The sequence below is a fragment of the Rhinolophus sinicus genome, chromosome 3 (genome assembly GCF_057876585.1).
Source record: "Rhinolophus sinicus isolate RSI-liver-muscle chromosome 3, RSI-T2T, whole genome shotgun sequence".
Classification (NCBI taxonomy): Eukaryota; Metazoa; Chordata; class Mammalia; order Chiroptera; family Rhinolophidae; genus Rhinolophus; species Rhinolophus sinicus.
In genome coordinates this window covers 139,822,971-139,846,706 of record NC_142503.1, presented here as the reverse complement: position 1 = coordinate 139,846,706, position 23,736 = coordinate 139,822,971, and the positions used below count along the sequence as shown (strand labels likewise).

At 42.4% G+C, this 23,736-nt stretch overlaps 1 protein-coding gene across 28 annotated transcripts in view; it reads left to right on the top strand.

Annotated features, from left to right (window-relative positions):
- The window catches only part of PPIP5K1 (diphosphoinositol pentakisphosphate kinase 1), a 38,374-nt gene extending 15,764 nt beyond the window's left edge, over positions 1-22,610 (top strand). For 4 of the 28 annotated variants that reach the window (XM_019725354.3, XM_019725351.3, XM_019725352.3 and 1 more), the window contains 8 exons: positions 1,164-1,313; positions 1,933-2,023; positions 4,827-4,952; positions 5,664-5,726; positions 9,261-9,443; positions 10,906-11,043; positions 18,623-18,736; positions 21,122-22,089. In XM_019725354.3, coding sequence (XP_019580913.2) covers positions 1,164-1,313; positions 1,933-2,023; positions 4,827-4,952; positions 5,664-5,726; positions 9,261-9,443; positions 10,906-11,043; positions 18,623-18,736; positions 21,122-21,951 — 1,695 coding nt within the window. In that variant the 3' untranslated portion in view covers positions 21,952-22,089. Of the gene's footprint in view, positions 1-1,163; positions 1,314-1,932; positions 2,024-4,826; positions 4,953-5,663; positions 5,727-9,260; positions 9,558-10,905; positions 11,044-18,622; positions 18,737-21,121 lie in introns of those variants that run through there. The other 24 variants (XM_074327834.2, XM_019725360.3, XM_074327833.2 and 21 more) reach the window with 19 other exon arrangements.
- The last annotated feature ends 1,126 nt before the right edge of the window (positions 22,611-23,736 follow it).

Genomic DNA, 23,736 nt, shown 5'->3' with positions numbered 1-23,736 from the left:
GTATGTCTCTAGTCCTGGTTCCAGTTCTCTAGCAAGAGGAAGGGACTGTTGTAAATGTCACATTGTGTCCAGGTGACTGACTGTCCTGGGGATTTTGTGTTGGTCTTTTTTCCTGGAAAGATTGTTTCCCTCTTTGGCCCAATGCTACTCTTTTTGACCCCATGATTTATCCCAGTTTCAGGGACTGATTTGGGTCTTGCTTTGACAGGTGAATCTGTTCACCTGGCTTTGTGCCAGCTCTGTCTTTAAGGAATTGGTCTTCTCATTTTAGGAATATCTCAGGAGAATCTATAACTAGCTTACATAGGTTCAGCCAGAGAGTCACAGTTAAAATTTTGTAGAAACCTGAGAAGACAAACCATAGTCTCTTTCTAGACTCATCTTTTTCTTCTTGATGATTTTAAAGTGCATTTTAAGTTGTGAATACTGTTTCTTTCAAGGGTATGCATCATTTTCTCTCTGAGGTGTAAGTTAGCGTAGCACATCCATAGCACACTAGTACCCTTCCGACTCACGTGAATGGATCAAACGGATAGAATGACATGATCTCCCATCAATAAACTGCTCCCCACATCTAAATGTCTCCCCCAATCAAGTAGTGTGCCAGTGTCTCTGGCACTGTTGTGCTTGACCCCCTTTTTCCTTCTCGTTTAAGCAGTCAAGACATATAGGAAAGGCAGAGCTCTCTGTATCATCTCTTGGGCTTGATGAGATCGACTCCTTTCTTTCAGGCCAACAGGAAGCTTTCTGTTAGCCCCACCTTCCTTCCTTTCCGTCACTAATTCTCCTTATACTGTGGCTCGTCCAGGATGATGGTTGCCCAAGATGTGCCCCTTAGATTTGCGAGAAAATCTTCTTTCTGCTCCTTGGTCACACAGCCCTTTAATGTTAGTATTTACTCTCCTTGTTCTGTAAGTATAGGCATTGGCAGTCTTAGCCCTATTACCTCCAACCCTTCCTCCCATCCTTCTCCTCTTGTCAGCTCATATTTTTGGTCTGTTTTAGAATACAAAACCTGTGACCTTCATAGCAGCTGGGCCCTAGGCATTCATTTTCTCCAGACCTGTAAATCGCTCTTCCCAATGGGCACTGGGGCTTTCGGGAGCCTGGGGATTAAAGGAGCCGTGACCGGCTTCTCCCCACCACCACCGGTCTGATTGCAGGTCATGAACATGCAGTGCACGGGGAACCTGGACCTGAGTCCCTTGCGGGGACGGCGCCGCCGGAGGTCAGGAGACCTCCCCCGGCCTTCCCCCGCCATCGGCCTACAGCCCCGGGCTGTGTCCACCACTCACCTGGCGTCCTGCACACAGGTGGCCCTCCCTACCTCGTCTTCCTTTTTTGCCTCTGTCTTTGCCTTTTGGGACTTAGGGACTCAGAACGCTGTTTAGGAAGGGGGTGTATGTATGTTGGGGGCTGTATGATTGGACCCTTATGGGCCTTTTACATATCTGTTTCATGTCTCCAGGAGTGGCGGGGAGGGCTTCTTGGTTCAAGTAAGAAACTGAGTATGGTTGCCATAGCCAACAGCTGTCCCACAGAAAGAAGAGAGGGTGGCCAGATTTTACTTCTTATTGTGGCTGAGCTATTGTGATTGGCTTTCTGAGTCCTGTGGAGGGATTGATAAGATTAAGGAACCCTGCTCTGCTGAGACCCGAGAATGGTTGAATAATGATTTCTCAGATTTGGGATGGGAGGGCTGTGAGGACAGCCATATTGGAAATAGAAGTGCCTTCTAGTATAGGGTTCCCCAGACAGTTCCCTCTGCAAAGTATACTTTTCATTCCCTTTCTTCTATCCCCATAAAAATCCTTTGGTTCTTCCAAACTTTCTGACATTGCTTGGCTTTTGTAGGGGCAGGAATTCAGGACCTGGGTTTTAGACTGCTGTGCTAAAGTGGCAAAATGGTAACACAGAGTCCTTTTTCCCCAGGTGCTTTCTGAGACTTCATCCTCTAGGCCTGGTGGCTACCGGCTCTTTTCATCTTCACGGCCACCGACAGAGATTAAGCAGAGTGGCCTAGGTATGGTTTTCCAGCGTCCCTCACCTATTGTTGGGAAGGGGTGTCTGTCTGTTTTTCAGAATTGTATTGTGGGAATTGGGGTCATGAAGTCAGTGGAATTGTCAGGTGGGGCTAGGGAGGATGAATTGGGAGAAGCCATGTTTAGGTGTGAACTTTGGTCCGACATGACTGTTTCCATTCCAGGAAGGTGTTTTCTATACCAACCCCCATTCCTCTGACTGAAGAGCTTTTTTCTGGCTTCCCCTCTCATTCCTTATCTGTCCCTCCAGTTTAGCCCAGACCTTAAGTGGCCTTGGAGTCTCTGAATCTTCAGAGTTATCAGAGACAGAGCTATAAATAGAGGTAACCCCCCCATAAGTGTCATATTCCTCATTTGGAGAATTGTGCTATGTTTTTCTCTAAGACCTGTGTTTAGTACATCCCTGCTCTGGCCCCTCCTACCTCCATGCCCTTCCCTTCATCCTTTCCTAATCCTGTAATTTTTTTTCCTTCCTTCCTGAAAATTGAGGGACAAATCTGAGACTGGTATAGTGGCAGAGGCTTCTCTCAGGACTTTGAGGGAATGTCTCTTGATTTTTTTGATTCCTGGAGAGGGGTGGAGAACATCATTCAACCTTTCCTAAGAACACAGACTGCAGGAAGGACCAAGCCTCAGAGGGTATTGTATTTTTTGGGAGTGGGGAGTGGACCTTGGGAGGGGCTATCTTTGAACACAGTGCCTTGTGAGCCATGAACTAGAACTGGCAGTTAGGGACAATTGTGCGGGGTCTGGACTTGGTCCCCTGGCTCTTTCTATCTTGTCCTATTAGTCTTTCCATGTAGCTCTTTTCATTTTTCTGTTACCTTTGTCCTTGGCACCCAATTTCTCGGCCCCCACATAGTCAGCATTTGGACCAGAAAAGGGAGGGAGGTTTTGATAACTTTCCAGGCTAATTTTATGGGAGTAGGTTGCCTTCTAGATCCCCAAAATAAGTAGATGGTTTGGGACATGAAGAATAAATGACATGTATAGGCATGCGATATGGACTTCTCGTCCCAGAAGTCCCAGTAAAGGGTAGGTTTCAGGTAAGCTGGAAAGGAGCATAGCTGTGTCTGGCCCAGTGAAGTGAAGTGCTGTCCAGAACAAGGCAGAGGTATGGACATGTGGTTGACAGATGGTGGTGGTAAGGTGGAGACCACCCTCTGAGATGGTCTAAGGACTGGGCAGGCCAGATTAGCAGGATGCCACCAGAAAATTATTTAGTGGAGGAAGTAAATGTGGAACAAAGCTTCAGGTGGTCTGGGATAGAGCCAGCTAGTTTCAGTTTCTCTGAAGAAAAACAGACATATTTAGCAATCCTTATTACTCTCTGAAACCCCATTCTAGAGCCTTGTGAGCATGAAAGGTAGAAGCTACTGCATAGGTGAGCAGTCCTAAATTCCAGGGTGGAGATGATCAACCATCTGAGCTTCTTGATTTCTGTGGTGACCCTGAAATGCTGGGACCCCTGAACCCATGGCCCCTTCTTTGTGGGCTCAAAGGAAACTGACCTCCTCTCCACTTTATTCATCTCCCCTATGAAGGTTAAGTTTCCAAACCAAACCCAGGGTCTTGGCTAAGATGGATTTGGAAGTACAGAGGCAAATCCCACAAACGTGGGGGGCAGACTTGTTTCTTCCTTCCCTTTCTGTCCTCATGGGCTATAGTAGGAGACAGGAGTACTCTTACTCAGATGTTTGTGACAGTGACTGGCTTGATTTATTTGCTTCAGAGATTTTTCACGTTTTGTTTACTCCTCTGATTGGCCATAGAGTTCTCTTTGCTTTCTTTGAACTTATGTGTGTGGGCATCTGGCTTTGAGCATAGAGCTTACAAAACAATAAACTTTTGAGAGCAGAAAAATACATGTCTTTTTTGTTGTTTCCTGCTCACCAGGTCCTCCTCCTTAGTAGGGTGCTCAGCACATAGTAGGTATGCTTTATATATAATCACCTGAGTCGTCACATGCCTTTCAATTTGTGTACATCTTCCCTTCAGAAACAACAACCTGTTTCTTCTTGATGAAAATATAATTATTTCTTTTCCAAGTGAACACAGTTGGTCCTCAGAGTCGGGAGACCTGGATTCTAGTCCAGTTCAGCTCCTAACAAACTGTATGACCTTGAGCAAATGAGATCCCTTTTTTTAGAGTCACTTCCAGGTTTAAAAATTCAGTGAGTCTCATACTTTCTTTCTTAGGAAAGGTAAAAAAAAAAAAAGCCTGAAGGAAGATATAAGGGAGGGAGTGTTGGGTGAAAAACCTGGGAAGAATCGGAACTTCTGAGAACTTGGGATTTGAGCTGAGCACTCAAAACCTAATCTCCAGCTTCATTCAAAGTTCTTTCCTTTTCAACCTATGAGGGACTAGATTTCTGGGTTCTTCAAACCCTGTATCTAGGGTAAGGAGCACTGCATCAAATCTAGGGAGATCTAGAGGGATTAGTTGTTCTTTCAACATTCCTAGAGCCATGTGGAGAGCTTAATCTATCCCTTTCAGTAGCTTTGAGTCCCCTAATATCACTAACCCTGCATTTGTAGTGCCCCATTGTACCTGCCATGTGGATCTTCCGGAGAATACCCACTTTGCTTGCCCAGTGTAGCTATGAACAGTAGTGAAAGCTGTTTGTGGTTATATGTAGTGGCCACATGATGGTGGCTCTGAATGGCGCTGTGTGTGTGTGTGTGTGTGTGTGTGTGTGTGTGTGTTATTTTCCTGTGTAGTCGTACGTACTTCTGTGCTAATGGCAGCTTTGCGTGGCTACTAATGCACTCCCGGCCTTGCAGGCTCACAGTGCACAGGGCTGTTCAGCACCACAGTGCTGGGGGGCTCGTCCAGCGCCCCGAATCTTCAGGACTACGCCCGCAGCCATGGCAAAAAGCTACCACCTGCCAGTCTGAAGCATCGAGATGGTATGTGGGTGGGCTTTGGGGGGCTATTCTTTCCTTCATTTGTCCCCCAGCAAGGACACAGCTCAAGAACTATTCATGCTTAAGATGGCACTGACATTGGTCTTACAACAAGTTTTATTCATCAATTATAGAGGGGAGAAGGAACCAAGACCCCATCCACCCCTCCATTTGCATTCCCTCTCGCCATATAAATACTACTTATTTATGCTTATCCCTTCATAACCTCCCACATACAGCCTTGCGGCATCAATTTACTCCACCTTCGTATTCTTTCCTGGATTCTGACCTGTAGGGCTAAGGACCAAGGAAGATGATCCATGGTCAGGAAGAATGCAGTGGAGCCTCATTAAAATCTAGGAAATCAGGGATGGGGAAGTGGCTCAGCCAAAGCAGGAAAGAGGATACGGAAAGCGATTGGGGGAAGGGGTGAACGTTTCTACAAAGATTGTATTTCCAAATGATCAGGAAGAGGATGTGGTGGTGAAATTAGTTCTGTTTGTGGGGCTGTATTGTGGTAGAGATGACCTGTGGATTCCTAAGAGGAGATTATCCCAAAGGAAAAGACTGAACTGTGGTAGTCAGGAATCTCAGGGTGGGGGTGGGAGCAGGTCATATACTAACTGTAAAGAACAGAATATACTGCTGGCAAATTCCAGACCAGAGGGTGGGGGCAGCGGTGGGTATAATCCCCATGATGTCTTTTCTCCCCAGAGTTCTTGTTTGTCCCGGCCGTAAAACGATTTTCTGTGTCATTTGCAAAGCATCCGACTAACGGTACGTTTGCTTCTGACTCAACATCATTCATCTTCACCATGTCACCTCCAGACACTTAACCTCTGAGTTCTGACACTGACTTTGCCTCTCCTTCCACTGTGTTAACACCCTGCTGTCTCTGAATGAACCACTCACTAAGTGTCCTCCTTGGGATATATTCTTGTGTGACAAACCTGAGCCCTGGCTGCAGCCTGGCTGCCCTATCCCTGTGGCAACTCAGGGTATTACTTCCATAGTTACCATCGTTACCATTGTGTCACTTTTTTTCGGCATCATCACCAAAACATTAATGAAACCTCGACCCTTTCCTATCACATGACTACTGGGCTTTGTATAAACATGGTAATGGTTCCCCTTCTTGGGAAGAGAATGGTATTTCCTATGTTATACCCATTTCTTCCTTTTTTCCCCACTGCTCCTCAACTTACATAACTTTGATCTCCCTGTTTTTTCTCCAACTCTTGTTGGAGCGGATGACTAGTTTATTTCCCACTGGAGCAATGCTGCAGTTCCCAGCTCCCGAGCCTACCCATAAGGACACTGGTCTTGAGTATATAGTTGCCCATCTCCATATTTCTCTCTCCTACCATTATGTGTACTTGGTGTGGCTCTTGTGCCCCTGACATCTGCTTTATGTTACTACTAACGTAGGGCCTGGCATAGAAAACAGGAGCCCAGATTGATCTGGGATAAAAGAAAGAAAGGAATAGGAAGTAGAAGGTAAAGGAAAAATAATCGTACCTCTAGTTTTTGCATGTGGTTTCTATGTAGCCCCAGCCAACTGATGGCATTGCTGTCTCAGAGAAGCTTGAAGTGAAGGGTTGAGATGTCTCTTGGGAATCTAGGGGAGCTAAGGAATGAATAATTTTTGAGAATATTGAAGAACTGGGTCTGCCCACCCTAAAGTGGGAGTGTTTAGAGATCCATGTAAACCCAAAATAGAAGGGCTGTGGTCTCTTTATAGGGTGTGGCAGGGAACCCAGGGCTTACTCACTGTTTTATCCTTTATGTCTTTGGTTTCTCTGTGCATTGTATCTTGTCTTCAAGATAAATCCAGTTTTGTTAGATATGGTTTTCTCCTATCCAAGAGCTGAGACCCCCTGAGGGAAGTAAAGTTAGCCTGGCATGTTGGCTGGAAAACCCTCCAGGTGCTGAGGCCCGGCTCCTCAGCCAGTGGCAGCTGCTAGATTTCAGCCCTGTGAGACCAGACATCTCCACTAGGCACTGCTGAAATCTCCCTAGCTTGTACTTGCTTAGTTTATATCCCCAACCCCACCCCAGCTCCCATTTTGTGCCTGTGACAGGAGCTCCCCTTTCAGAGTGGCATGGCTGTACGTACACATTTAGCTTCCAGCTCTTCTGGCCTTCATGTGCCGCAGTCATCTCCAGAGTAGGACCTCATGTAGCAACCCCAACCCCACAGCCTGGGACTGGCATTTAGGAGACCTGTTACTCAGGGTATAGACTATAGCACCAGGAACCTGGGCCTCTGAAATCCGAGCGAACAACATAGATCTCCTAGTTCTTAGGCTCGAGGAGAAAAGATCCAAATTCACAAAGCAGATCCTCAAACCTGTATATCTAATTCCCTGAAGCCTTGGTGAGCCGCCTCACCAGTTGAAGACAAGAATAATTAATTCTACCGAAAGGAGATGAGGGAGAAAGACCTGGATAATTCAGGTATAGTGTAGGAGAGCAAATTCAAGGTCTTCACCAACACCCTGCAAACTTCCTCATGGGTCTTCTCGCCTTTGTTGTTCTTGTACTTAAGCTTGGAGGCTATAGTGCTTGAGAAGCCAGAATTGGGGATCTGCCTATTGGCAACAGGAGGAATTTGGAGCTATTATGTCTCTTGCTGAAGACAATCTAGATTTAATTGGGCCATCAGGACAATAGGAAGGCTCTACCCCACGGCCAAAACTTACTTGACTGACCCAGCAATTACACAGTGGATGTGCTGCCTGCAATTGCTTGTGGCAGATGAGTCACAACAATGTGCCAACCTACCATCCTAGCATCACCATCTCCTTGCCATGATGTCTGGCTTTGAAATAGCAGCTGGCAAAATGACCTGGCTTTGGAAAGGAAGCAAGGCAATGCTGCCTCCTTGCTTTGGTGAGAGAGCATCTCTCAGCCCATTACTGCCTCTATTCCTGACAAATTTCTGTCACATCCTGTGACTACCACAAGTATACAAATATGGCCCATTACCAAACTGCATGCTAAACTCACCAAAGTAAACTAACATAGTGGAAAGAGACTGTGGCTCACCCGTGTCCAGAATGTCAGAGTGTGCCCATTGGATCTGCCAACCCCATTATCTTTAGGGACCCACACAACTGTCTGACATTTGGTATAGTTAGTACTTGGGTAGAGCTAAAACCTCTCCTGACATTTAAACTAAGGTCTCTGGAAATCCTGGTCTCTTGGGACCACCCTATGGAACCATTTCTGGTCTGGGAGTCCTGAGCAATCATCCTCAGCTACCTTGATCCTACCTTCTTTATACCAACATCCTGTCATCGGGTCTTAAGACCCATACCTAGTCCCCAAGATCTTTTCCCTACTGTTCTTCTTACACCCCCTTCCACATGCCTTTCACTGTCTTCAATCTTTTGCGTCTGAATTGCATATATCCACAAAGTTTTCCAAGCAGCTAATAGAATACATGGATCAGGATTTAAGCTTTTTCCACTCACCAGCTGAACAAAGGGCAGTTGGACTCACCAGCAGTGGAAAGAAAATATAAAATTATATAACTTTTGGCTTCTATAAGGGATACAGTGTCTCCCAAGTCCTGAGATTTTTGCAGACATTTTTTTGAATCTGTATATTTGAACAAGAGTAATGGATGATTAGCCAATATTGGCATTTTTACATTTTTATTCCATTTTTTACTATGTTTGAAAAGACGCTTACACCTAGTTTCCTGCCAATCTCCCATGCCAGCTGCCTAACACCCTATCTGTGGCTATCTTAGAGTCTGGTCTAGAGGGCCTGGCCCGAGCCTTTGGAGCGTTTTTAGCTTCATGCTTTATCTTGATACCCTGTATCATCCTTGATCTTCTTCTCTGAGTAACTGTGAATCTTTTTATCTCTATCTCAGCCTCATAAACACCTTTGTGTGAGAAGCAGGCCCTAACTAGAGTTTGTCTAAGAACAATCAGGGATACTGGAGCTCTAGTCAAGTTTCTCAAGCCACGGAACTGCCAGCTCACCCCTGTCCAGAATGATGTGACTTCTGTCTGCAAACACTGACTGAATTATGCTCAGTAAGAAAGGGGTGGGCCTTGCTGTACGATGAGGCCTCACTAGCCCCTTCTTTTAGATTCACTGCGTGATGCCAACACTCTTCTTCCCTGCAAGAGATGCCCCATGGCTCCGACCATCTCTGCTTCTCTCTTAGCTCCCCTTGGAGCTGAGTGGCTCCACTTCCCAGTAATGCTTGTGCCAGTCAGTGCCCCCCTCATTGTCTCTCCCTCTTCTCTTTCTTTATCTTTGTGCTTCCTGCCGTGGTGCCCCCACCCCCTCCAGAGCTGCTGGATGACCAGCACCCTGTGGTCCGGTTGCTGCGCAGTTTTTCCTCTGACTGCCCAGGGGGCCGGCCAGTCTCCTTGGATGCCACGCTGGCGCATCACCTGCACCAGTGCTCCTACCACCTGCGCCTCTTCCGGAACTGGCTGCGCTCAGGCCAGGATGACCCCGAGTGCCTCTACGGTACCCCCTGCCACCAAGCTGGCTGCTGCCACTACCCTGGCTGGGACTGACTGCTTTGCTTATTGCACTTCTGGCAGGAGAGCCAACCTGTTCCTTTCTCCTATTTACCCTAAGGTTACGTGACTTGCATTTAGTTGCTTGGATGGGATTGGGACCAGACTGCCTGATAGCTGTAGCATTGGCTGCTCATCCTTCCTCACTGCTTCCTAATGTTACCTGTTCCCAATTCTATTCAGCACAGGAGTAGTGTCTTGCCCTGGAATCTGTTCTTATCTTTATAACCCTCTGCTACCACCATATTCAAATCCAAGCATGTTTCTAGCCACTCTCAAGAGCTAGAGACTGTACCTCTCTTGCCCTCTTGCGCCTAGAGTACAGGGGGAAACTGAAGCAGAGAGGTCCCAATTGAATCCATAAAGCAAACAAGGGCCAGAGGTTAGAAGAAGGTCAGGTATAATTCTTTTGAGGTTTTAGTCGTTGGTGAACAGGAGGCTATGCCCTGCACAGATATTGCTGTCCTGCTTATCCTAAGTCCCTTTAAGGAAATGTAGAGGAGGCATAGGAAAGATTGGGGACTGAAAAAGTGGTTGGGATGTGTGCTTCTTGATTCTCCAGTGGGGACATATTTTTTCATCAACAAGCTCTGGGATTGGGTTACACATTTAGGTTTACCCTTCACCTTACCCAAAGTGGTGGACCTACACTGGAATTGTTGGGTTCAGAGCAGAGAACCAGTATTTATTCATTTTTCTAGGGGGTTTGCCTCATTTTCCTGATGGAATAGAGAAATCCTAACAAGTCTGGGGTCTTCCAGTGAGAGCAGAAGGGAGAGCCTTTGATGTGATGGAAATGACCAAGAAAGAACTTCCATTCTCCAGCCTGTTCATGCATGTGATTTTCCTGGGCTGAGCTCCATATGTATTGCATGCCCTCCAGCTTGCTTCCACATATTCTAGCCTTTCTACCCATATCTTAAATCTGCATGAACCCCCTCTCCTATTCCATGCCCTCCTCCTTAATCCGGTCCTCTTGTACATGATCCCTGAAGTCTGCTGTTTCTTCCAAGCTCCATGACATCCCTACTTCATTTAGACCTACAATTTCACCCCTTACCTCTGGACCTTTGTTTTATTCCCCCAGAAAGTGCAAGAGCAATGTAGATCCCTATTGGGATTCTGTTGATTTTTCCATGGGACATTGCAGGCTCTCCATAGATAGGATGAGAGGTGATTTGATTCACCTGGAGGGCTTACCAGGTAGACATTTTAGGAAATCTGGAGGTGACAGAAATAGACTCCTGTTGGGGCTCTAAAGAGTTCCCTTTCCTGAGAATCTTGGATACCCCACACTCCAGAAGCCACGGACTCTCCTGATGGCTTTCAGGGACTCTCTATGCTTCCTTGGCCAGTTGGGGTATATTTGGCAGGAATAATATTGACTTTACCCATCTCTTTTCTAACAGGATTTGAAGGGTGCTCCATGGTGCCTACTATCTACCCCCTGGAAACACTGCATAATGCCCTTTCCCTGCGTCAAGTGAGTGAATTCTTGAGTAATGTCTGCCAGCGCCACACTGATGCTCAAGCACAGGTATCTGCAGGTATGGAGAATACCCTTATCTTGTACCCCCATCTCTGCCCCCACTCCCATGCTTCCTAGAACATGAGTAATAAATTAAAAAGATAGGGACTCCAAAAATACACAGAAGTAGACTTGAAAATTTTGTAATTGCACAGACCAACTCAAAATCATAGAAATACCACTCCTTCTCAAGTTAATTTATAAATTTAGTGTGATCCCAATAAAAATTCTGCTGTTTTACTAAAGTGAAACAAATTGATTCTGAAGATCTCATTGAAAAATAAACAAGCAACAAAAGCCAAGAAAACCTTGGAAAGAAAAGCAGTGAAGGGGTACCAGTCCTACCAGATTTTAAAACATTCTATAATAACCACAGTATAGTATTGATGCATGACTAGACAGAGATCAATCAAACAAAATAGAAAATCTAGAAATAGATGAAGTTAGCATTTCAAAATACTGCAGGAAAGATAGACTTTTTAATAAATGGAGTTGGGAAAACTGAATAGTCATTTGATGAAAATTGAATCCATACTTTATGCTATATGCCAGGATAAACTCCATGTAGATCACAGATCTAAATGTAAAAATTAAACTATGCAGTAGGTAGCTCCAAGGGCTTGTCCTTCCACAGAAACACCCAAAAAATCAAGCAGAAGCTGTCAGAACTCTGGAAAATAGTCAAAGGTTTGCAGCAACCAGGAAGATTTTGAATCAAGAAAGAGGTAACCTAAAAATGGCAGGAAGCTTTCCAGTATTTTTACTTGGCCTTCTCTCACACCTCTCCCCACCTTGGCAGCAGTCTTGAAGGTGGTAACCCATGTTCTTAGTGTGGGACCCTGGTCCCTGTTTCCAGAGGGAGTAGAACAGACCTATGCTCAAAGAACTGTGTTTGTCTATTCTAACTTGTCTGTGAGCTACCTGAAGGACTGACACAAGGTGCTTACCTTTGTTTCACCTAATTTGGAACTCACATAGCTCAGAAAAGTGGCTATGCAGAGGGTATTTCTTGAAAATATTGTAAGGCAAATGAACAACATGCTATCTGGGGCAAAACATTATAGTTGCGGTAAACTATAGACATTACTAAAAGCCTGGGAGGGAAACCAGGAGAGAGTTTCTTTAGGAAATTAGGGCATTCAAAAGCACCCACATATATTGGGGAATTAGAAAGCCATGCACATGCCTAGGGAAGGACACATGAACACAAAAGACATGAGAATACCCTAATCTTTCACCTCTGGCTGAACTCTAGACTCAGCACAAGTGGGGAGAGAAGGCTAAGGGGCCATTGTAAACTGTCTGGCTAAGTGTTGAAGGAGTGCCTCAACATAAAAACAATCTGCAAAGACTGAGAGAGCTCCTTTCCCCACCCCTCCCTTCTACTCCTTTCCCTCCCTCCCATCTTCCTTTTCTTGTTCCTGGCACATTCAAGGAAATCCTTGTCAACATACTAGCTGAACATAAACTAAAGGAACAGAGACTTCAGACACCACACATGATAAAATAGACTTCACAAAAATAGTCTGGAAAAATCACTAAATAGCTACAGACCACAGCAAACAATAAAAACAAACCCCAAGGAGGGGGGGTAATCTGATTTTCAGAGTTAACACATTATAATACTCAAAATATCCAATTTTCAACAAAAAATTATAAAATATGCAAAAACACAAGACAGTGTGGTCCATTCACAGATGAAATTAACAGAAATGCTCTTTGAAGAAACACAGACATTAGATTAACTAGACAAAGATTTTAAATCAGGAAAGGAAACCAGGGACAAAGAACTACAAGAAATCGGGAGACTGTCTCAGCAAATGGAGAATATCATTAAAGAGATAGACAATATAAAAAGGAACCAAACAGAAATTCTGGGGCTGAAAAGTATAATAACAGAACTGAAAAATTTCCTAGAGGATTTCTTAGATTTGAGCAGCCAGAAGAAAGAACTTAAAGGTAGGTCATTTTTAAAATATCCAGTTGAAGAGGAGAAAGAAAAAAGAAGGAAGAAAAATAAACAAAGCCAAAGAGATTTGTGGGGCACCATGAAATATATCAACATATGCATAATGGGAGTCCCAGAAGGAGAAGAGATAGGTAGAAAAAATAATTGAAGAAATAATGTCTGAAAACTTCTCAAATTTGGTAAAGACACAAATCTAATTTATACATCCAAATAGTTGAAAGATAAATGCAAAGAGCTTTGCAGTGGGACACATTATAATCAAATTGTCAAAAGACAGAGAAAATCTTGAAAGTAGCAATAAAAAAGCAACTTGTCAAAGAGAAGTCCTCTTTAATAAGATTAACAACCAGTTTCTCATCAGAAACCATAGAGGCCAGAGAGGCCAAAGTGCTAGAAGAAAAAAATTATCTACAAAGAATTCTATATCTGGCAAAATTCTTCAAAAATGAAGGCAAAATTAAGAGATTCCCAGGTAAACAAAAGCTGAGGGAGTTTGCCACTAGTAGACCTGCCCTATAGGAAATGCTTTAAAAGGAGACCTTTAGGCTGAAATAAAAGGACACTAGACAGTAACTTGAAGCCATACCAAAAAATTAAGAACTCTGGTAAAGGTAACTACGTTGGTAAATATAAAAGCCAGCATTATAGTATTTTGTTATTTGCAGCTCCTCTTTTTTTGATATATGAATTAACACACAAATAAATAAAACAATCGTAAGTCTGTGTTAATGGGCACACAATGTATCAAGATATAATTTGTGACAATAACAACATAAAGTAGGAACTGAGCTTTATAGGAGCAGAGTTTTTACATGTTACTGAAGCTATCCATTCAAACAAGCTTGTTATAAATTTAGGATGTTAATTGTAATTCCCATAGTAACCACTAAAAAAGTATCTAAAACATATATAGAAAAAGAAATAAGAAAGAAATCAAAATAGCTCACTACAAAAAAATCAGTTAAACACAACAGATGGCAGTAATGGAGGAAATGAGGAACAAAAAAGGTATATGACATACAGAAAATAAATAGTGAAATGGCAGTAGTAACCCCTTCCTGATCAGTAATTATTTTAAATGTAAATGAATAAAGCTCTCCAAACAAAAGGCAGGGATTGGCAGAATGGATTTTTTAAAAAATTATCTAACTATATGCTGTCTACAGGAGACTCTCTTTAGATCCAAAGACACAAGTAGGTTGAAAGTGAAAAGATAGAAAAATATGTTCCATGCAAATAGTAACCAAAGAAGTGGTGAGGTAAAGAAAAAATTGTCTTTAAGTCAAAAATTTTTACAAGACAGAGATAAAAGTTCAATTCATCAAGAAGATATAACAAGTATAAACATATACTCACCAAACAACAGAGCCCCAAATGTATATGAAGCAAACAGTGACAGAATTGAAGGGAGAAGTAGACAGTTCATTAATAATAGTTGGAGACATCAATACCCCACTTTTAATAATGGATACAACAAGCAGACAGAAGATCAGTAAAGAAACAGAGAACTTGAACAGCACTATAAGCTAACTAAACCTAGCAAACATATATAGAACATTCCACCCAACAGCAAAATACAGATTTTTCTTAAGTGTGCATTGAATATTCTCCATGATAGACCATTTGTCAGGCCACAAAAGAAGTATAAATAAATTTTGAAAGATTGAAATCATACAAAATATCCTCTCCATCCACAGTGAAATGATGCTAGAAATCAATAATAGAAGGAAAACTGGAAAATTGACAAATAAAGTGGAAATTAAACATCATAGTCTTAAACTATCTATGGGTCAAAGATCCATTGCAAGGGAAATTAGAATATACTTTAAGATGAATGAAAATGAAAATGCCACATACCGGAAGTTATAGGATGCAGCAAAATCAGTGCTAAGAGAGAATTTATAACTGTAAACACCTACATTTAAAAAAGAAGGATCTTAAATCAAAAACCTAACTTTATACATTAAGGAACTAAAGAAAGAAGAACAAACTAAACCCAAAGCTAGCAGAATGAGAGAAATAATAAAGATTAGAACAGAGATAAAGGAAATATAGAAAAACAATAGGAAGAATCAACAAAACCAAAAGTTGGTTCTTTGGGGGAAAAAATCAACAAAATTGACAAACTTTTAGCTAGACTGACTAAGAAAGAGAGAGATGATGCAAATAATTAAAATCAGGGATAAAAGCAGGTATATTACTACTGACCTTACAGAAATAAAAAGGATTATAAGAGAGTATTATGAACAATTGTATACCAACAAATTAGATAACCTACATAATTGAAATGGACAAATTCCTAGAAACATACAAACTACAAAACTGATGCAAGAAGAATTAGAAAATCTGAACATACCTATAACAAAGGAAAAGATAGAATCAGTAGCAAAAACCTCGCAACAAAGAAAAGTCCAGGATCAGATGCCCTCACTGGTGAATTCTACCAAACATTTAAGAGTTTACCCCAATTCTTCTCACACTCTTCCAAAATTTAGAGAAGGAAACATTTTTATGAAGTCAGCATTTCCCTGATACCAGAGCCAGACAAAGACAGCATAAGACAACTATAGACCAATATCCCTTATGAATATAGAGGCAAAAATTCTCAACAAAATACTAACAAACCAAATCCAACAGCACATTAAAAGAATTATACTCCATGCCTAAGTGAGATTTACTTCAGGAAAGCAAGGGTGATTCAACATATGAAAATCAGTCAGTATTTTATTAATGTTTTACATAATAGAACAAAGGAGAAAAAAAACAATTGATGCAGAAAAGCATTTGGCAAAATCCAACACCCTTTCCTGATAAAAGCACTCAGCAAACTAGGAATAGAAGGGAACTTCTTTAACATGATAAAGGGCATTTACAAACAATCCATAGCACACATCATACTCAATGGTGAAAGACTGAAATTTTTCCCTCCAAGATCAGGAACAAGACAAGGATGCCTATTTTCAGTACTGCAATTCAACATTGTACTGGAAGTTGTAGGAAGAACAATGAGGCAAGGGGAATAAAAGTATTCAAATTGGAAAGGAAGATGTAAAACTATCTTTTTGCAGAGGACATAGTCCTCTGCAAATAGTTAGGACATAGTCCTCTGCAAATAGTTAGGACATGGTTCTCATATTTGGAGAAAATGGCAAAGAAAAAGCCACAAACTACCAGAACTAACGAACAAATTCAGCAGAGTTGCAGGTACAAGATAAACTTACAAAAATCAATTGTGTTTCTATACACCAACGATGAACAGAAAGGAAATTAAGAAAACAATATCATTTATAATAGCTCCCAAAAGAATAAAATAACTGGGAGCAAATTTAACCAAGAAGTTTAAAGACTTGTACACTGAAAACTATTAAACATTGCTGAAATAAATTAAAGGAGACCTAAATGAACGGAAAGGCATTCCGTGTTCATGTAGAAGACATAATATTGTTAAGATGGCAATACTTCCTAAAGTGATCTGTTGATTAAATGCAATTTCTATCAGAATTCCAGTGCACTTTTTTTTTTCAGAAGTGGAAAAAGGTTTTTTTGCAGAAGTGGAAAAGCTGACCCTCCCCAAGTTCATAGGGAAATGCAAAGGGGCCTGAATAGCAAAAAGATTCTTGACAAAGAAAAACAAAGTTGAATAACTCACACTTTCTGATTTTAAAACTTAATACAAAGCTACGGTAATCAAAACAGTGTGATACTGCCATAAAGATAAACATATAGACCAAAGGAATAGAATCTAGAATCCAGAAATAAACCCACACTTCTATGGCCATTTGATTTTCAACAAGGGTGTCAAAACCAAAAGGGGGGGGGAATAGTCTCTTCACTAAATGGTGCGAACAACTGGATAGCCACATGCAAAAGAATGAAGATGGACTCCTACTTCACACCATATACAAAAATTAACTCAAAATGGATCAATGACCTAAATATAAGAACTAAAACTATACAACTCTTAGAAGACCTAAGATAAATCTTCATGACCTTAGATTTGACAATTGATTCTTAGACCAAAAACACAAACAACAAAAGAGAAAAATAGATATATTAGACTTTACCAAAGTTAAAAACTTTTGTGCATCAAAGGACATTACAAGAAAGCGAAAAGGCAGCCTACAAAAATGGAGAAAGTCGTGTATCTGATAAGGGTCCAGAACAACAAAAAGACAAACCATACAATTAAAAAATGGGCAAATAACTTGAATAGATGTTCCGCAAAGAAATACAAATAGGCAAGAAGCACATGAAAAGATGCTCACCCTCAGTAGTCACATGCAAATGAAAAGCCACAAGATACCACTTCACACCCCCTAGGATGTGAACCTCAGAAACATGCCAAGTGAAAGAAGCCTGACACAAAAAGTTACATATTGTATGATTCCATTTATATGAAATACCCAGAAGAGAGACAGAAAGCAGATTAGTGGTTTCAAGGGGTTGGGGAGGTAGAGTAGAATGAAGAGTGACTTTTTAATGGATATGGGTTTTCTTTTGGGGTGATGGAAATGTTTTGGAACTAGATTTAGGTGATGCACAGCATTGTGGGTGTGCTAAATGCTACAGAATTATACCCTTTAAGATGGTTAACTTGATGTTATGTGGATTTCACCTCAATTGAAAAAAATTAAACTATGCAAGTAGTAAAAGTAAACAGGGGTGGTGGTGATAAATTCTTTTTTTTCTAATTCTGACTCAAACTCAAATTTGGGAGACAATAGGACAAGATTCCTAAATGAAGCCATATAAACATGTTTTTTAAACAAGCAAAACCAATAGCAATATCATAAGCAAAGAAAATTTTGTTTTGCAATTTATATCACATAAAGGATTAATCATCCTAAAGTACAAAGAGCTCTTACATATCAATAAGGAAAAAACCAAAAGTGATTTAAAAAAAGAATAGTTTATGAAGAAAGAAATGTAGATGGCCATTATACATATGAAATGATGCTCAACCTTGATAATAAGAAATGTGCAAATTAAAACTGCTAAGATATCGTTTCTCACCTATTAGACTGGAAAAAATCCAAAGTCACTATGAAAAAAATAAATGGGGGACACTATTCTAGATTAAAAGAGACTTTGGAGGCATAATAAAATGCAACGCATTGTTCATGTTTGGATCTTACTCTAAAAGACATTTTGAGAATAATTGGAGGAAATTTGAACATAGACTGGATATTACATGATATTAGGATTTTTAATTTTGTTAAGTTTATTAATGGTATATGAGTAGGTAGGAAAAATTCCTTGTATTAAACATTTGGAAGTAAAAATATTTCATAATGTCTATCATTTATTTCGGAGAACTTCAGCATGAAGAAATAGACGAAATAAGTTTATCACAATGTTGACATGTATTAACGTGTTAAATATAGGAGGTGAGAGTATGGGTATTGATTGTACTAGTCTTTCAACAACTTTTAAAAAAATATTATTTGAAAATATTCATAATAAAAGTTTAAAATATTGAAAATAATTTGTGTGAAGAGTCTCTAGGATGCTCCTTCTCAACCTGAGGAAGTATAAGTTGGGTTTGACTTATGTTGAGAACCTGTGGCTCTTGGATTCTTCCTCATATGCTTCTTTTTTTTTCTTTCCTCTGTCTCCCCCACCTATCCAGCCCTCTTCGACTCTATGCACAGCAACCAGGCCTCAGATAGCCCGTTTTCTCCACCCCGTACTCTTCATTCACCTACTTCACAACTCCGGCAGCGCTCTGAGAAGCCCCCTTGGTGTAAGTAATCCTTCTGGAACTGCCAAAAGGGGTGGAGGAATTGGTGAGTGAGACCTGTCACATGAGGGAAACGAAGAGGACGGTGAAAAGACCAGGAATAACCAGTCAGGGAAGCAGTCTCATCTGCCTTTTCCAAGATGACGGGAGGGCCTGTTGACTGTCTCCTCAGCTCTGTCCCCCGTGTCCCCTCCATCTCATTGGAGAGGCTCCTAAAGATAGTGGTTGAGAGGGTCCTTTGGGGAAGAAAGGATGGAGACTTCATTCTCCTCAGATTCTTACTTGGTCTTTACAGCTTCCTCAAGGAAAGATGACTTAGGAGGAAACCTGGATATATAGAAAAGTTGGGAGGAGGAAACTAGAACCCGGTACTACTTTCTACGTATCTTTTCTCTCAAGTTGTCTGTTCTCAGTTGTTCGTTCAAGCTGAGATGCTACTTTTTCCCATCTCTTCTTTATAGTCTCTAGCCTATCACTAATTATCCTTGGTAACAGTGTAAACAACGGAGCCACAAGGAGTTCTTAGGGTAATTGTAGGGAGGAGGAGATCCCAGTGGTGGTCAGAGGGGAGATAGGGGCCAAAGACACCAGTGATAGGGCATCCTTTCCGTATTCATCCCGCTTCGAGGGAATAACAACTCAAACATGCCGTTCACTATTTTACTTGGATAGGACTTAGACAAAGATTCATATTTCAGCATTGGGGTAAACAGTTGTAGAATTTTGCCCTTATTCTTGCATTGTGTATGCAGAAAAAACTTTCCTTCCTGACGTCAAGAATTCTTCCCTTGAATTTCAGATTATCCTATACGCATCTTGCCATTGCCCCATTTTACCTCTGTCCTGTATTGTTTTTGGGTTCTATACCCGTCTTGTCCCTCTCCCACTTATATTTCTGTATGACCTCTTTGATTTGCCTGAATTAGACTACTAGCTGAATATTAGGGCTATGTCTATACTTGAGAGAATTTAGCTTACAGCTTTTTTTTGTTGTTGAAATCTTAGTATCAGGTGTGTAGCCTCATTGGTAAGCATTTTCTTTAAGGTCTGTCTCTCTGCCCTGAATAAGCCTTATTGTCTCAAAACTATGTTCCTCCTTTTTTTTTTTTTTTTTCCTGCTTGAAGCATGCCTCCTGTGATCCTTTACAGAAAAGAGATAATGGGCATAACTTAAACGCAGTGAATGACTGAGCCTTTGCAGACTCAGGCTTTTAATCTTTCCAGGTTCTCTTTGATGACAAGATATTCAAATGTCCTCTGTTTCCAGAATATGTAATTGTTGCTATTATAGTGCTTTGGATATAAAGTTATAATACCATCAATAAGTATAATATGTACAAAGGGAAAAGTAGATTAGTCCCCTACTAGAGGTCAATGAAGAAGGAGAGGTTGGGGTAGGAATTGTCCCACAGTGTAATTGAAGACTGTAAGGCCTTCATTTTACTACTGTCGGGATCTGGGAAATTGGATTTTATATTTTCTATGTATATAATATCCACAAACCTGTAAAGTTGTTCCAGTACTTACAGGGTCTTAACTTTGAATCTATGGATGGATTTCAGGATAAAATCTGTGAACCCCAGGAATTATATGTAAAGATTAGTGTGAATATCCATATGTACATTTCTCTGAGAAGATAGTCCATGACTTTCATTAGTTTCAAAGGTCAGAAAGGTTAATTAAGAACTGCTGCCATTTAGGAATTCCATGGCGGTCCTCCATCTCCGGGTAAATCATTTTCCTTTCTACTGTTATGATTCACACGGTTTTGCTACATTCTTCTGCTTAGTTGTATCTTGGGCTATAAACAATGATTACCTCTGCCTCAAAAATATGTTGATTGCTTTAAAGAAATGATTCGTAACCAAAGATGGATCAAATTTAATTGGGAGTGTTTCAACAAAATATATTGCCCTCATCCCCCTCTCCACCCTACATCTTTACCCTAAACCTACAGAATTAGAATCTCTGGAGATGGAACCTGGAAATTTGTATGTTTTTAAAAAATTTCCCATAATTTTGATATGTAACCCTAATTATGAACCACGGGGATAAGTGTTCATGTGCTTGAAAGTATGAATGAGGGATCATGTGAATTTGGAATTGGGATAAGGATATATTTGTAAAGGAACTGGGTGAAATGGGCCTCAGTACTTGCTCCTAAAGTCTTAGATGTACCTGAGTTCTACTCCTGTAGTGTACATTAGGCCAGAGTAACAGTTTCTGAGCTGGGCTAACTTAGGAGTCTCTGCATAACTTAGAATTCAGACCGTCTTTCCCCAAGACATGAGGAATATAGGCCATCTATTCTGGCACCTGAAGTACGTATATAGAGTAGAGCCTACTGTTCCAGCTTGCCTGACTCGGTCTCCTGACTTTGCTTTACAGACAGCAGCGGCCCTTCCAGCACTGTGTCCAGTGCTGGTCCTTCCTCCCCTACTGCAGTGGATGGTAACTGCCATTTTGGCTTCAGTGATCAATCCTCCTTACGTTCACTTGTGAGTGAAGAACGGCAAAGCCTTGGGCTGTTCCAGGAGGCCCGTGGGAATGGGGCACAAGAGCTCCCCATAGAAGGGGAACAAGAGTCTTTTGAACCAAACCTGTCCCCACAGGAAGCACCTGTGGAGACCAGGCAGCCACGCCAGGAGGTTGCTGAGGAGGTCAGCCAGACATGCCAGCAGGTCCCTGACGTTAGCCAGCCGTGCCAGGACATCCTTGAAGAGGCCAGCCAGCCATGTCAGGAGGTCCCTGACAGCAGCCAGCCATGCAAGGAGACCCATGATGATGTTAACCAGACACTCCAGGAGGTCCCTCAGATCAGCCAGCCATACCAGAAAGCCAGCCAACTGTGCCAGAAAGTCTCTGAGGAAGCTTGCCAGCTTTACCAGAAGATCCCTGAGGAGCTCAGCCAGCCATGCCCGGAGTTCTCTGTGGAGGTTGGCAGGCTGGCCCCAGAGCCTTCTGCAATCAATCTGTTGTCTCAGGACATCCCTGAGGTTGATACACCATCGCAAGAGTTCCCTGAGGAGAGTGATGTGCAGCCCCAGGAGGTCCCTGAGGAGGTTAATCAGCAGTCCTGGGTGGTCCCTGAGGTGACTGACCAGCTGCCCAGAGAGGGTGTTCCCCAAGCCCAGCATCCATCTGGTGATCCAAACCTTCAGAGCCAGGCTCTAGCCCCTGACCAGAACTCACCTCTTCCACCAGCAACGTGTGATTAATCCTTTTCTCATTAGTGGTGTTACACTATACCAGCCATTTGAGCTAGCAACTTGTTCTGTTGGCTAACTCACCTGCCAGCGTAAGGCCTTGGATCTCACCAGAGGTGTCTGAGGAAGCAGTCCTCTTGGCATGAAGCATACCTGTGTCAGAGCTGGGCTTGGTACGGGGCCAATTTCACACTCAAAGCCGTCATTGACTCCTCACCAAGCCATTAGACTTGCATAGGATTTCCTTCAAGGGGTGGGCTGGTCTATCATTACCCAGCCTCCTCTGAGCATCCTAGGAAATCCCAGCTTGTTAAAGGAAATGCCTCTTAACTGCTGAAGACACCATCTGGGAACAGCAAGTGCAAAAGGGGACTCCGAGGTCTCCACTTTTCTGAGGGAACGCTCACAACCTCTCTGGGTACCCTTAGACCATATGTGCATTCAGGGGGACTCTGGTCTTTGCTTGCACTCCTCAGGTGGGCCCAGGATGGCTGTCTGAAATGTCTGGGGAAAAAAGGAGTCCCTTTCCCAAACATCCATCATGGCCACTAATCTTTAGACTGGGTTTATGGGTATTTCCATATCATCCCCAAGTGCCCCCTCTGCCCCAGTCCTGTTCTTTTGGGCAATAGCTCTGGAAAAATAGGTATTAGATTGCTGTGAACATTTCAGAGTGTTTACTTAAAATGCTCTGGGGGTTCTTGGCCAGTCTATGAAGCTGGGCCTCCTTTTGTTGTGGGGCTTTTTGGTTTAGGAGATGCTGTAGTAGAGAAAATCAGGTTCTATTTTAAGCAATCAGCAAAGATTGATATTGTACAGACATGTGCAAAGATTATACACACACACACACACACATTTCTGTAGTGCCAGGGACAGACTGGCCAAAGACCAAACACTCCAGCGTCCCCAAGAGGTTTGTACTTATATCGTGTCTTTAGGGCCAGGTGTGATTATGAAGCTTTTCCCAAAGATCTGGGGATGGGAATGGGGGTGGGTAGGACAGGTAATGTGGTCATTGGAGTGGGGGGGGCAGAACATTATGAGTGCTCAATAAATACGAAATAATGAGAATGGTAGTGGTGGTGATGTCTTCGTAAATTCAAGAATGAATATGACAAAGTTAATCACGTCTGTGACTGAATTAATCTGAGCCAGCCAAAAGCCTTTGTAGATGAGCAGGAACGGGCTATGAAAATCTAGAGGCATCCCAGGAGGTCCCTACTGTAATCAGCCCACCACCCTCTCTGCTTTAATAAGTCGTGTTGCGGGGGAGAGAGGTTATGTCTCTGTGAAGCACCGGGGGGTATACAATGTCTTCTCACCAGATCCCTGGAGTCACCCTCTTAATTTTTTACTCTGATGCTTTGGAGTATCAGGAAGTATTGACATAAAGGGGTTACGCTCTTTCATTACCCCCTTGACACCTTCACATTGGGAGAGCCCAGAACATTGGGAGGGCTGGCATATGCCCCTGCCCGGGTAGTCCCATTCACAACTTGGCTTCTTCTGACATACCCAGGACTATAAAGGGTTTCATCCACGAAAATCCTAACTGCACAGGTGAGATGTGTTTATACCCTCAATAGGCTCTGGATCTCTTAGGACCCCTCAGTTCCTTACCTCTGGTGTCACCCTATCCGAGGTATCTGCTGGTTATTTGGTGCTCAGCTCTTGACCCCGTGGTATGCAGATCCCCTTCCCAGGAGACCCTCTACTCCATTTCCCTCTCCCAAACCAAATGTATGTTCCCACCCTTGGGCCCTATTCCCCACACTCAGGCATTCTCATCCATTTTCA